Source organism: Typopeltis vanoorti, chromosome 25 (assembly GCF_054136105.1).
Source record: "Typopeltis vanoorti isolate ZY-2024b chromosome 25, IOZ_Tvanoo_1.0, whole genome shotgun sequence".
NCBI lineage: Eukaryota > Metazoa > Arthropoda > Arachnida > Uropygi > Thelyphonidae > Typopeltis > Typopeltis vanoorti.
Genome location: NC_143573.1, coordinates 1,045,198 through 1,060,637, shown reverse-complemented (window position 1 = coordinate 1,060,637; position 15,440 = coordinate 1,045,198). Strand labels below are relative to the sequence as shown.

The 15,440-nt window shown below is 34.3% G+C and overlaps 1 protein-coding gene across 4 annotated transcripts in view; it reads left to right on the top strand.

Annotated features, from left to right (window-relative positions):
* Positions 1-15,440, top strand: part of LOC150092475 (membralin-like) — a 452,321-nt gene that overhangs the window by 140,799 nt on the left and 296,082 nt on the right. For all 4 annotated transcript variants that reach the window (XM_090414438.1, XM_090414435.1, XM_090414436.1 and 1 more), the window contains exon 6: positions 4,260-4,382. In XM_090414438.1, coding sequence (XP_090270564.1) covers positions 4,260-4,382 — 123 coding nt within the window. The remainder of the gene's footprint in view (positions 1-4,259; positions 4,383-15,440) is intronic.

Below are 15,440 nucleotides of genomic sequence, written 5' to 3'. Positions count from 1 at the left end.
CTATTTTTAGAATGCGCTGCTCTTAAAAGTCAGCTTAATTTAAATAAACATGTTTGTATAAATCTTCCAAAAATATGGGAAACACTAATACTTTGAGAGCCTAGTTTACATCCTAGGCTGCCAACAGGTGTCCATAGAGAGTGCCCCATAGAAGGTTAGTTAGGACTCGAGTCTTTCGTGCACGTGTTTTAGTTAGTTTTGTGCTATCTTTGTGTGTGTGTGTGTGTGTGTCTGTTTTACACACATTTTGTACTCCTGACGATGTCTCTGAAATGGAAACGAAATATTGGAAGCATTATCCTTTCTTTTAGGCTTGCACGGTGATCCGAATGCATTTTTGGAAATTATGGAGACAACTTTTTTTTTTTTTTTTTTTTTTTCACCAGAGGTCAGGCCAACAATTGTGGTAGTGGTTGGTCAGTGTCTTTAACGAACCAGTCTGATTGTAGTGTAGCTTGTTTCTTGTGTATATTTGTACGCTCCAGAAGATGACCTTGACATAAAGGTCGAAACGTCGAATTGTAAATTTTAGTAATATTAAACTAAAGTTTTTATTCAAACACGGTAGTTGTCTCCATAATTTCCAAAAAAAATGCATTGGAAGCATTAAATACTACCTTTAATCATTTCCTAGTGCCGTTTCACTCCATTAAACTTTTATCATGAGTTTTCCCAGCATTTAACCCTTAACACATGGGTTTAAGATGTTATTGATGGTTTTAAGACTGTAGCCATTTTTAGGAGTACGCTTCTAATTATTTCTTGTTGCCTTTTGTTGTCATCACTGGATATAGTGGATGGTCTGTTTTTGGACAGGATGATGATGTTGATGATTTTGTGATTTAAGGTGTTAAGAAAGTCCAAATTGTGAAGAGAATGTTTGAATCCTGGCCAGATGCACTTATCAACATTTAATGATTGCCCATTCAACCCATATGCCATGAAAAGAACCCAAACCACACATGCTTTCTGACCACACCCTTACTTAGCTTCCAGAGGAGGTTATCTACATACCTCACCCAAAGTCTGAGGCCTAGTCGTGGGAGCATCCATTTCCCTATATTTAGCAGATGTGTTCATGGAGTCATTTGAACAAACAGCCTGTAAAATTCTGTAATTTTACTATTGTTATATTTTTACTTTATGTACTATGTTTTGCACAAGTCTACATAGATCTAAAGTTTTTCCTTTGTGTTTTTACTCACGCTGAGTTTATGTTCCCCCCTTTCTGTCTTGCCTTAATCTTTATCATACGTATGGTAGGCTTTAATTCTTATTGCCACCAGCTGTACATCTATGATTTATCTAGTCCCTTATGCTCTACAGTTTGGCAAAATTTATTTGTTTTTCGACTGCGCCAGCCAAACTGTACTTCCGAGAGTGAGGGATTGAAATGTGGAATAATGAAAATGCAGGTTCTCGTAACTTTAATATAAATTTCTTATTATCTTTTTCAATACTAGGTTAGTCGTGGCAATTTCCTACTAGCACACAGGTTCATAATTTTTTTATGAGATAGTGCATTGGCAAGAATCAGATCAGCATGTTGTTCAAGTCATTTATTTTAACCAAGAAATTCATGTACAGTTAAAGCAACTATTAGTTACAGCTATACTCCTTAGCCTATCTAAATCTTGATTATCATACACTATTATACAATATAATACTATAAACTATGCTATTATACAACACAGTATTATACTCAATTAAGACAACAACTTATTGCATACCTTTTCACAGTTGAATGTATCCATATCACAAGAGTGCCAACTTATCATAGCTGTTCACAGATCTTCCTTTACAAACAGTCCTTTGTATTCAGTGAAAGTTCCGTCAAGATACCTTGTTCTTCTGTCTTGAATATGACATTTCTATTTCTCGCTAGGACGTTGCTATAATGCACTTTATTCTTTATGGTGGCTTGCTGCGAATTACAAGCGATGTCTCCTTTTCCCTTCCTTACAGTAGTTGACGACTGGAAGCTTTTCTGTCAGAATTATTCCTGAGGAGATCTGAACTGCATTGGCAAGACCTTTCCTTCAGTTCCCGGCTACAGGTGCTGATGGTTGCTGAGAGTTGCAACTTCTGTACTACTAAACCTCTTGAACCCTGGGAACACCCAAGAACCCTTTCCTACTCACCAGGTCGCTTAAATATCCTTTTCTGTTCTTTGTCTTTACTTCCCATTTTTCGTGCTTATTCTCAGGCGTGTTGACGTCGCTTTCACACACCTTTACAAAATCTTTGTTCTCGATGATTTTTTTAACCTTCGCAAGTCTCTGAGACTTTTCCTTCAGGGCTTTCCTTCTGTTCTTTACTATTTTAGGCAACTTTTTTTCTGAATCATTACTTAACAAAGGATAATTCTTTCTGATCTTAGCAGAATGACTCTTCTTTCTGTTTCAAAGTAACAAAGTCAAGATGAACAGGACACCTTATAGATACCAGGCAGGGAAAAGAGGTGGGAATTTAACTTTGGTGGATGGCAGAAGGCATTTTCTGAACTGTTTTGAAGTGAATATAGAGTATACTCAAAGAATCCATGCTATTTATTCTGATATTCCTTTGCTGTAAGTTCTGGAAACATTTTTAACATCAGATTGTAGTCTGGTTGTGGGATGATATCATTCAATAATTTTCTGGATGGTGACTTGGTTATGTCCATTAGTAATCAAATTTTTTATTTTCATTTTACTTTATTTTATTTTACAATTGATTCTTATTTTATTTCTTTCAACAGATGGTGATCAGAAGAATAGATTGTGTGAGCTCTATATGATTTTTGATAATACCTATCTTCAGTGCTGGATGATGGTACGAAGATGGGCAGATATATCTCCCAGTGAAGAAAGAATTTCTATAAATAGAAAAGCCAATAGTGCCTGTTGAAGTACAGATTATTAAACTATCCCAAAAAGGAAACCTTTTGTTGAATTCACCTTCAACAGTGAACTTGAGAGTGGAGTAAATGGAGTTTGTTTTATCCAGAAATTGTAGTAATTCTACTTGGGTCCAAACTGCAAAGATATCCACAAAGTAGAGCCAGACATGAGGTTGAGGGAAAGTGGTACTAAAGAGTTAACTTTCCATGTGTTCCATAAAATAATCAGCCAAGCTGGTGAGATAGGACTGTCACAAGGCCCTGATTGTATGGTTTGATATAAAATGGGGTGTATAAGGCAAGGGTGAATCTTCACTATTGTTTAGCTTCAACTTGGATCACATTATGAAGGAAAGCAAAATTAAACACCTGATATCAAAATTGGAGGAGTTATTCTCAGCATTATATAAGGTCTGTAGGATTCCTTAACTAAATTGAATAACTGCTGTAACAGATTTGGTATGAAAATCAGCACTAAAATCTCATAGACTATGAAACTAGGTAGAAACTGATAACCTATAGGACACGTAAAACATTTAAATTATTTTGGCACAATTATTAGTGAAGACAGCAAATTAAATATGGAAATAGAATGAGTAAAACTGGTATGTTGGAGTGTCATTTGAATAAATTAAGCTGTATACATGACAGTGTTTAAATCAATTATAACTTAAGGATGTGCAGGCTTGATTATAAATAAAACATTTGATTAAAGATCAGAGATCACAGATATGAGATTTCTGAGTTGCTGCCTAACATCTTCATTTTTAATATGATTCCACCACTGATGTCAAACAGATGACATCAGTGGTGGAATCATATTGAAAATGAAGATGTTAGGCAGCAACTTCACATTTTTTGCATTCAGAATTGTGTGACCAGAGCTAATCTCTTGCGATAATTGTCACTTAAACAGAATGGTAGAGGAAAGACTAGCACAGCAGGTGTTTGATGCCAGGATGTTACGAAAAAGACCCTGAGAAAGACCAAGGTCAAGGTGGATTGATGTAGCTAATTTTGTTTGTTTCTTTTCTTTCTTTCTTTCTTTTTTTTTTTTTTTAAATAACATTCATTTTACTCATGCACATCACAGTGAAATTCTAATCCATAGCTTAGTAGAGTGTTGACATTATTCACTCAGAAAACCAGAATACTTCATTCTTTACTTGCCATTGTATTATAAACAAGTGTTCTTTAATATATGCTTTCTATAAGACTATAAGAGTTAAAGCATGGTTTATATATATACACACATATATGCATGTAATTAATTTTTTTAAAATTTTAATAAAATGAAAAAAGTTAAGTTTATTTATTTTTTATTTTTTCATTTTTATAGTGTTATAAATATTGGATAAAAATGAATACTCCATTTTAGATCCTACACAAGACAGCTGTTTTGGTGACTGGTTCAGTCGTTTTCTGTTAGATGAATTTTTGGGATATGATGATATCCTAATGGCTAGTTTAAAAAATTTGGCAGAGAAAGAAGATAGCAAAGGTAGAGCTAAATAGATAATTTTAGTAAATCTTAAATATCTCATTTACGATTCCTTAAAATTAACTTCTGACTTTTGCAGCGAATTTGAGGAAAATGATGCATTAAATGTATAACTTCTTTATTGCTTTCTTTGTTTGAAGTGAACACAAACCATTGTGGATGTAAAGTAATAACAATATCAACGAGATAAAAATAAATGTACACAAAAACAAAGAATATCTCTTTGGAGTGCTTAAGGGTTGAAGCTGTATAACTGTGGAGAGACCTCCATATAGCCTTTGAAGGAATGTAGAGAACTGACCAAGGTTTCTGACTAATGTTCAATCCTCACCCCCCTCGTGGTACATTCTGTTAGATATCTACCTGGATACTGAACAAATGAGAATGGGTTGGCAATTTGGGATTTAGCTGACCAAATTATATTCTTATTGCTTAAACCACAAAAATGACAAAATTTCATGTCAGTTGGGACACTGCCTGGTTAAATAAGGTCCCCAGTATGTTTTCATCAGAGAATCAGGGTGAGTAGTGCAAAGTCAGCTACTGGAGCAAATCCCAGAATACATTCCAGCTTGACATCGGCAGAGTTCAAGATTGGTAAATGTAAGAAGCATCAATGGAAAAGAAATGAAACCATCAGAAGAATTGGGTAAGTACCAGCTCAACTTAATAGGCATGACTGAAACAAAGAAGACAAAAACAGGTGCGATCTGTCTAAGCAATAAATACACAATGTTACATTTAGGCAATAATAACTAAAAAAATTAATAGTAGTAACTATAGTATTCAACACTAAATAAGACGATAATCTTGAATGCCAGGCAATATCAAGTACAGTGATGTGGTTGAATAACAGAATGGGAAACTGGACAATGAGACTTATTTGTGCCTATGATCCCATAGAAAGTTCTGCTAAGGAAAAAAACAGAGCAATTTTTCGAGACATTAGAGATGGTAGCTGACACAACCAAACCAAAATGGAAAAGTTGGTCCTTGTAGATCTAAACAGTAGAGTAGGAAATGATTACCAAACATATAGAAATCTTTTGGGAAAATTTAGAGAAAAGAGCAAAACAAATAATTGTAAGTGCATGCTGGATTTCTGTTCAGGATAGTCTAGCTGTTACTATCAACGTATTCCAACATAAAAATGTGCACAAATTCACATGGAGAGAAGAGACAATAAGAAAGGTCTCATTGACTATGTTATTGTCGACAGTGAGGTTTCTCTACTGGTTCAGGCCACAAGAGTCTACAAAGGATTTGAAATTGAAAGTGACGACCATTGAGCAGGATGAAATTGAATTTCATATTGAAAAGAAGAGTGCGTAGGAAAGTTTTGAAATGAATGAAAGTTGTGTAGATATCAGAAGTGAACTATAGACTCAAATACACTACCATTATTCAAGAAAAAATGAAAAAGATTGAAAACAAGAACCAAACCTTGGAGATTCAGTGACACACCCAGAAGAAAACATTGACTGATTCAACCAGAGAGGTGTGGGGTGAGGTTGTAAGGATGCAAAAATCAGACCTCCATGGCAGACTCAAAGAAAAAGGGACAGTCAAAGAAAAGAATCAAGCTTACTGAAAGTGCCTAGCAAGTAAGTCAGCTTGTGCTCTTAGCAAATACAGAGAAAAATCTAAGTAAATGGAGTACTATGTAAAAATAGTTAACCAAAAGTCATGAGAAGATTTGGGTAAGGATAGAAAATAAATATCAGTTAGGTGGCAAAATATTCTGGAGGTAATTGAAAACCTTAGAAATTAAAGACTGTAAAAGGAATCAGAGATGATAAAGGTGACATAAAGATATTCTAGATGTCTGGAGTAATTACTTTGAAAAATTGCTAAATGAAACTATGGTGGTAGAAAACAGTCTGCAGGAATGCAATGAGGAATACATACCAATACGAAGTAGAAAAAGCCATTGAAAACCTGAAATGTGGAAAGGCAGTTAGAATAGATGATATTCAACTAAAAATGCTCAAATAGGAAGGTATAAAAATTTTAAAGTGGCTGCATAATTCAGAAGCGTGGCCAGAACTTTGAATTGCAGATGATTGCGGTATAGCTCTCATCTGTAAAAAGGCAAATAAAACTGATTGTAAGAATTATAGAGGTATTTCTCTATTCAGTGTTAAGATTTATGTAAGTATATTTGATGAATGGGCTAAGAAAATTGTGGAAGGGAAACTTGGTGAAGAACAAGCTGGACTCAGGCCTAATAGAGGTTGTTTGTCAGGCTCAGATGTATTTAATTTTGTAAATTTAGAAAAGGCATATGGCAATGTGCTAAGTTCAAAGCTCTTTGAAATGCTACAGTTATATGCTGTAAATGGAACATTATATTGAGCAATACATAGTCTCTATTTGAGCTGTAAATCACTAGTCCGAATCGAAGGAGGTAAAGGAAAATGGTTTGATGTTAAAACAGGTGTGTGACTAGCTTAACACTTTGTCTCCACTGTTATTCATTGTCCATATGGATCACATGAAAGAAAGTGGTATTAAATCTGATATTAAAATTGGTGATGAGCTCTTTACTTTATGTAGATGATGTTGTACTTCTGAATAAATCCAGTACAAGTCTGCAAGATTCCCTGACTAAACTGAATAACTGGTAGAGTATTATGTAAACCTAGCAGTATGAAATACTGTGGGAACATAAAAATATGTGAACTGGGAGTATATAAGGTATTGATTATGATTAACATGAAGTCTTTGGGACTGAATATGTTGTCATATATTTAGGGAATGTGTTAAGGAATTGAATGAGAAATTTGCAACACTAATGGAACTAAGGATTCCAAAGGAGGTGAAAGTAAAATAATGGCACTGAAATATATACAGATAGGCTAAGCTTAGGTGTTGTTGTTATTCATAACAGTGCCTCACGGTATAAACAACACCAAAGGAAAATAATTTATTGAATTTAATTAATATTAGTACTAATAGCATAACGGAAAAGTGAACAATCTTCTTATAGACTTGTCCACATATCAGATTCATATCAGATTATATATAGATCAGCATCCCACCTAATCTCAAAAGAACAAAGTGTATATTTTAAGTTAAGGGGATAATAAATCCCTCATTATTTTAAAGCCGGATGCGAAACTTGGAGATCACAGTTTCTCTGAGTTTCCCATCCGGCTTTAAAATAATGAGGGGTTTATTATCCCCTTAACTTAATTTATGCTGCTGGAAAAATAGCCTCTTGGCTCTTTATAAAGTGTATAATTATTAAAAAAAGGTTAACCTTGGCCTAAAGAAATTGCCAATAAACTAGAACATGTCTAACCCCCCCCCCACACACACACACATGGAGTCCCATAAATTTACAAATCCTGTATCTTTCCTCAGTTTTCATTCGTTAATGAATAGAATAGACAGACCTACTCACCTCACTAACTCGCTGAACAACTAGTAAAATCCTCCCCTGCCCCACACTTCTCTCTTCCTTATCAGAAATCCTATTCACTTTAAAACCTTTATATATATATACACAGGATGGCCATAAAATAACTTTCCCTCTTTGGAGGCATCTCTAGCTAAAACCAATAAACGGAATGAGACCAAATTTTATATTGAGACTTTTGATGATTTCCGCAAAAAAAAGATTTAGTACCAAAAGTCGCCAATAGGGAAAAATTTGGCACTGGCAGAGCCAAAAACAAGCGGGTTATCAGTCATTTGAGAGGGTTATCAGTCAGTTCTTTCCGTTGGCATGGCCTCCTTGGTCCCTGGACATCACTCCATGTGACTTTTGGCTGTGGGGGCATTTGAAATCCGTTGTGTATGTTGGTGGTGTTCCCAACTTGCATGTCTTGAAAGAGAACATAAAATAGGCTGTTATGAACATCCAATCCGACTCCTTACTCTTAGCTGTAGAGCATGTTGCACACCAGATGCAATTTATTGTACACAAGAAAGGTCAGCACATTGAAAATCGTATATGTGGTGCAGGGGACTCTGATTCTGATGAATAAAACATTATTTCCTGTGAGTTCAATCACTACATTGATTTCTGTGTCTCTCGCAAGTTGTTGTTTTAGATTAATTATTATTATTCTTATTATCATTGTAGGTAAGACCAAAAAATTCAATAAAAGGAAAAAACTGAAGATATGGGATGATACAATCAAAGAAATAAAAAGAAAAAGAAGCCTATCACAAATGGTTAAGCAGTAAAAGATTACAAGATGAAATAGAATATAAAAGAATAAGAGCCATAGCTAAAAGAGAAGTCAGAAAAAGACAGAGAGAATCATGGAACAAATTTGTTTATAATTTAGAACATGATTTATATAAAATAAGACCCAATGTATATAAGATTTTGAAACACTTAAATGCAGATACCAAAGAAAAACATAAAATTAAACACCGAATTGAAATTAGAAGAATTTCTAAATTGCTATACAGAATTGTGGACAGAGAAATATTTTAAAAAAGACAACTGGCAAACAATTAACGAAAATGAAAAGGAAATAACTGAAGAAGAATTAGAAATCAGCCTGAAAGAAACAAGAAACGGAAAATCACCTGGAGAAGATAAGCTAGGTTCAAAACTATATAAATACGCAAGAACAAGATTCAAAGAAAGACTCTTATTATTTTTAAATAAAATTTATTCAACTGGTATCCCACCAATAAAATGGAAAAAAGCAATTGTGATTCCTATCTTTAAAAAAGGTAATAGAGATAACCCTAAAAACTATAGAGGTATCAGTATACTAAATTCCTGTTACAAAATATATAGTAGAATCTTAAATAGCAAACTAATGAAATATTCCGAAAACTTTATTTTAGAAGTAGTAAAAGACGATCATGTATCTATTATTAGTTTTAGGCAAATGCTTTTGCCTAAAACTAATAATAGAGAATACAATTTAGAAACACATATTGCATTTATTGACTTTGAAAAAGCATTTGAAAAAGTTAAAAGAAACATACTATTTAACATATTAAAAGAAAGACAAATACCAAATAATCTATCACAAGTATATATGAAAATAATCAAATACAAATAAGATTAAATCACGAGCTATCAGATACGAGAGAGATAAACCAAGGAGTCAGACAGGGATGTCCCCTCTCAGCAACTCTTTTTAATATTTACTTAAATGAAATAAAAATAAAATGGAATAAAAATTTACATCAAGGAATTAAACTTTCTCCTACAGTGAATTTAAACACTCTCCTTTTTGCTGACGACCAAATAATATAATTGCAAATTCTGAAGATAACTTACAGAACGCTATTTTAGATCTAAATGAGATAGCCAAAGATTATGGTATGATAATATCAACAGAAAAATCAAAAACTATGGCCTTTAAAGGACAAGATCCAGCAAGAACTAAAATAGTAATAGATAACAAGATCTTAGAACAGGTGAATTCATTTAACTACCTAGGATGTATGATCACATATGCAAATTAAAAAGATATAAACCTAAAAATTGCAAAATATTTAAAAATAACAGGTGTAATTAACTCTATATTTAAACCAAACCTAGTTCAAAAACAAACCAGACTTAAAAGAATACAATACATTAGCCCTACCAGTCTTAATGTATGGAAGCGAGGTCTGGACAATAAAACAAAAAGACAAACAAAGATTAACAACAGTAGAAATGAAGTTTATGAGAAAAACTGCAAAGTATACCCTATTTGATCACAAAAGAAATGAAGAAATTATGAAAGAATTAAACCCAGAACCAGTAAAAAAAAATTTAAACATAAATGGATGGAACACGTTCAGAGAATGAAAACAGAAAGATTACCAAAACAAGCCTTAAAGTACAAGCCATTAGGAAAAAGAAAACCAGGACATCCTCTTAAACGATTCAATGATGACTTCTAAGCCCGGAACAGGCCATGCTAGGCCTAAATCCTTGATATCATCATCATGCATATCAAGCTCATTCCAGCTGGATATGTAACACGCCACATATCCAGCTGGAATGAGTGATGCGGCTGTCGCTTACACTGTCTAAATGTTATTCCATTTTATCTGCCTTTAATGTAATTATCTGCTTGTTTTTGGCTCTGCCAGTGCCAAAATTTCCCCTATCAGCGACTTTTGGTACTAAATCTTTTTTTGCAGAAATCATCTCTCCATACCTTCAAAAGTCTCAATATAAAATTTGGTCTCTTTCCGTTTATTGGTTTTAGCTGTAGATGCCTCCAAAGAGGAAAGTTATTTTATGGCCACCCTGTATATAAAAAAAAAAACAATTGCCTGAAAGATTCAGACATCATGGTCAACTTTGATATTGCTTCTTTGTTTACCAGTGTACCATTGATAGAGAAAATCCTTTATCTTATCAAACACACGTAACTTTTGACGTATTTGAATTATTCAACTTCACCATTTTTTCAGGTTATTTCTCAGGAAAAGAAAAAATATATAAACAACTAGGTGGGGACTGCTATGGAATTCCCCCACCCTGTTCACAGCCAATTTCTACAAAAAATTTCTAGAAAATCAAGTACTTAACACAGCTATGTATATGACATGTGTTTGATATTTGACCTCGTGGTCCGGACGCATTAGATACATTTTTACTGCACTTAAACATTCAATATTCAAAAATACACTTGACTATAGAAAAAGATGATTGTCTCCCCTTCTTAGACACACGAGTTACATGACTACTGCATGGGTCATTACCCTGTTCTGTTTATAGGAAACCAAAACACATTAGAAGATACTTACACAGGCAATTACACCATCACCAATCCTAACAGTATGGCATCCTCGAAACACTTAAATGTAGAGCTGGGGCTATTTTATTCAAATGACACAGCCCTACTTTTTTTTAAACTATACAACCTCTATAAAACATATTATACCAGTTCTCCCCCCTCCCACGCTCTTATGATCAACACAAGATCACAACAAAACTATTCCCATCTCTTATATTCAAGATACATTAGAAAAGACAGCTTGAAGTACTCTGCTGATATAATCTCCATATCACTTTCAAACCACATATCAAGCTAGCAGCATTCATCATTTCTTCTAAGCATCAGCTTAGAAGAACTGATACTTCATTCTCTTCGTTAACAGAATGGTAGATATCTGTTAACAACTATCGTAAAAAAAACATAAAAACTGTGTCTGCAATCATCTGTATGGTAAGTCAGAACTGGCAGCCCATGCTCTGGACATTCTTTCACATAGGATTAAATGGAAAAAAATAGCTTTGCTACATAGAATTTGCTATAGATCTGAGAATTTTTACCATCAAATTTGGCTAGGAATCAATCCCCAAAATGCAACAAATATGGCTATTATTTGCCAAAGATCTGGGAGACCATCATTGTAAGACCACATTTATTTTGACTTTTCTGAATTAACTTCTTTTCATCTGGCCTCAAGAGGACACTTTGTTAAGATGTTAGTTCCTTTTCAGTTACAATTTGCTATCTAATTAAGTGTGCTTTACAAATGTGTCTCCCACATTTATAATTTTGTGTTCTGAGGACAGAATATTCATCATCATCATCAAATTCCTGACATGTACCCTCAAGGGGTGTAGGATATGATAGCACCACATGAAAAACTTACATCACCACATACTTCCTATCTACAATTTTCCTCCAAATCAATCTGTTACCTGTCAAGACTCCAACATTGTCAGATCTTATATTTCTGTTTTCTAAGGCTCTTTTTACTGTATCAGTCCACCTATATCTTGGTCTTCCTCTGGGTCTTTTTCCTGCCAACCTGGCAGAGAATACTTGTTTTGCTAATCTTTCCTCTCCAATTCTGTTTAAGTGACCATACCACCTGAGATTAGCTCTACTAACACATTCCTGGATGCTAACAATGTCTGGTTCTTTCCTAATATCCTCATTTTTAATATGATATTGCCAGAGAAAGATTAGGGGCGTGATCTCTTCACGCCCCTAATCTTTCTCTGGACACTCATATCTGTGATCTCTAGTCTTTGGTGAAGTGTTTTATTAATAACCCAGCTCTCAAATCCGTAAGTTAAAATTGGCCTGAACACTATCTTGTATACATCTAATTTAGTGTTTTAACTAATTTCTGTCTTATTCCATCTAAATTTATTCAGATGATTTCCTAGCATACCAGCTTTGTTGATTCTGTTGTCTATTTCCATATTTAATTTACCGTCTTCACTAAAAATTGTGCCTAAGTACTGAAATGCTTTACTTGTTCTATAGATTCTCCATTCAAAATGCAATTGATATTTTCAATGCTTCTGCCTATTTTCATTGCCTTTGTCTTATTGCTGACCTTCATGTCATATCTATTACAATTATTCAATTCAGTCCGGGAATCTTGCAGACTTGTAACGGATTTATTTAGAAGTATAACATCATCTACATAAAGCCAAGAGCTGACATTAACATCTCCAATTTTGATATCAGGTTTAATACTACTTTTTTTCATAATGTAATCCATGTAGATAATGAATAACAGAGGGGATAATGTACATCCTTATCTGACACTAGATTTAAAATTAAACCACCTTCCTGTACTTCCTTCAATTCTAACTGCTGACTTACAACTTAAATGAAGACTAAGTATTGCTTGATATAATGCCCATTGACACCAATACAACTGTAGCATTTTGAATAGCTTTTCTTTTTGACACCTTATCACATGCCTTTTCCAGATCTACAAAATTTAAATATAGATCTTTGTTATATTCCCACAATTTCTCAACTATTTGTCATAAAGTGAAAATCTGATCCTGACAGCCTCTCTTTGGCCTGAATCCAGCTTGTTCTTCACCAAGCTTTTCTTCCACAATCCTTCTCAATTGTTTCTCAAGTATACATGCATAAATCTTGCCAGGAATACTCAGTAGAGAAATACCTCTGTAATTCTCATAGTTAGTTTGATTTCTCTTTTTATGTATGGGTACTATGAGAGCTCTACTCCAATCATCTGGAATTCATCCTTCTTTCTAGGCCTTCTGAACTATGTAGTGCAACCACTGTAAGACTTCTATACCTCTATACTTTAGCATTTCTGGTCGAATATCATCTACTCCAGCTGCCTTTCCACATTTCAGGCTTTTGATGGTTTTTTCTACTTCAACAATGGATATATATTATTGATTGCATGCCTTTTGAGGGTTTTTTACCACTGTGCTCTTACTGATGGTTTCACTTAGCAATTTTTGAAAGTAATTACTCCATACATCAAGGATATCTTTTTCTCAGTTTTCATCACCTTTATCATCCGTAATTCCTTTTACAGCACTCTTTCCTCCATTTCTGAGCTTTTTCAACAACCTCCAGTATATCTTAACACCTTCTTGATATTTATTTTCTATGTTCTTGCCAATGTCCTACCATGACGTTTGTTTAGCTAGTTTTATACAGTGTTTAGTTTTGTTACATTTGTCTATGTATTCTCTAAGAGCACAAACTGACTTATTTGCCACGGACTTTTGATATGCTTTCTTCTTTTTTTTCACTGCCTCTTTAGTTTCCTGTGTTCACCATGGGATTGTGATTTTTCTATCCTTGCAGACAACCTCACCTCATGCCTCTGGCTGAATCAATCAATGTTTTCTAGATTTGCCATTGAACCTACAAGGTTTGGTTCCTGTTCTGAAACTCTTTCATTTTTTCTTGAATAATGTTTTTGTATTTTAGCCTACAGTTCACATCTGAGAGCTGCTCAACTTTTATTTGCTTTAAAACTTTCTTACATATTCTTCTTTACAATATGAAATTCAATTTTATCCTGCTCAAGACTAAATGGCATCGCTTCCAATTTCAAATCCTTTGTACGCTCTAAGTATCCTGCACCAGACTAATTTCCCTCTTATTCCATATAAATTATTCAGATGATTTCCTACCATACCAGCTTTGTTGATTCTGTTGTCTATTTCTATATTTAATTTACCATCTTCACCAAAAATCATGAGAAAACATCACTATCAACAATAACATAGTCGGTAAGACTTTTCGTATTCCTTATTTCTTTTCTCCATGTGAATTTTTGCACATTTTTATGTTTTAACATTGTTTTAGTAATAACCAGTCCATGTCCTGAGCAGAAATCCAACAGGTATTTGCCATTATTATTAGCTTTGCTCTTTTCTCCAAATTTTCCTAAAATATTAGCTGTATGTCTGACAATCATTTCCTACTCTGCTGTTTAGATTCCTAACAAAGACTAATTTTTCGTTGTGTGAGTCGTTTTCTCTAAAGCCTCAAAAAAATTCCTCCACTTCTACCTTAATAGAACCTTCTGTGGGATCATAGGCAAGCACAAATAAGTGTCATTGTCTAGTTCTGATATTTGCCCACATCACTCTTGAAATTCCTTGCCATTCAAGAAGATTAGCCTCGTATTTAGTGTTGAATACTATGGCTACTCCTTCTTTTCCTTGATTGTCATTGCCTGAATATAATATTTTGTATTTATTGCTCAGAAAGATCTCACCAGTTTTTGTCTTTTTTGTTTCAGCACCCCTATTATGTCAATCTGGTACTTATCCAGTTCTTCAGCGAACTCCATTTCTTTGCCATTCAGGCTTCTTATGTTGATAGCACTGATCTTGAACTCTGGTGATGTTGATTTGGGGTGTGTTTCAGGATTTCTTCCAGTAGCTGACTTTTCATTGTTCACCCTGGTTCCCTGGCGAAAACAGTGGTGGCCTTGTTTAACCAGGAGACATCCCAGCCAGTATGAAATTCTTTCATGTTGTACCATCATTTTATATTGTGGTTTAAACCAATAAGAATTCAATTTGGTTGGCTAAATTCCAAATTGCCAACCCATCCTTGTTCGTTCAGTATCTAGGTAGGTACCTAACAGGACACCACGAGAAGTTGACAATTGGACATTATGTCAGAAGCACTGGTCGGTTCTCCACATTCCTTAAAAGGCTACATGGAGGTCTCCTCTCAGTTATACAGCTTTGACCCTTAAGCACCCCTCGCAAAATATTAAGTCCGGTAAATGAATTATTTACTTCTCCAGAATATCTTGCTTTCTTCTGGCATCGTTTATACCATGGAGTACCATTATGAATTGTCATGGCAAAATGGTGCCAAGACC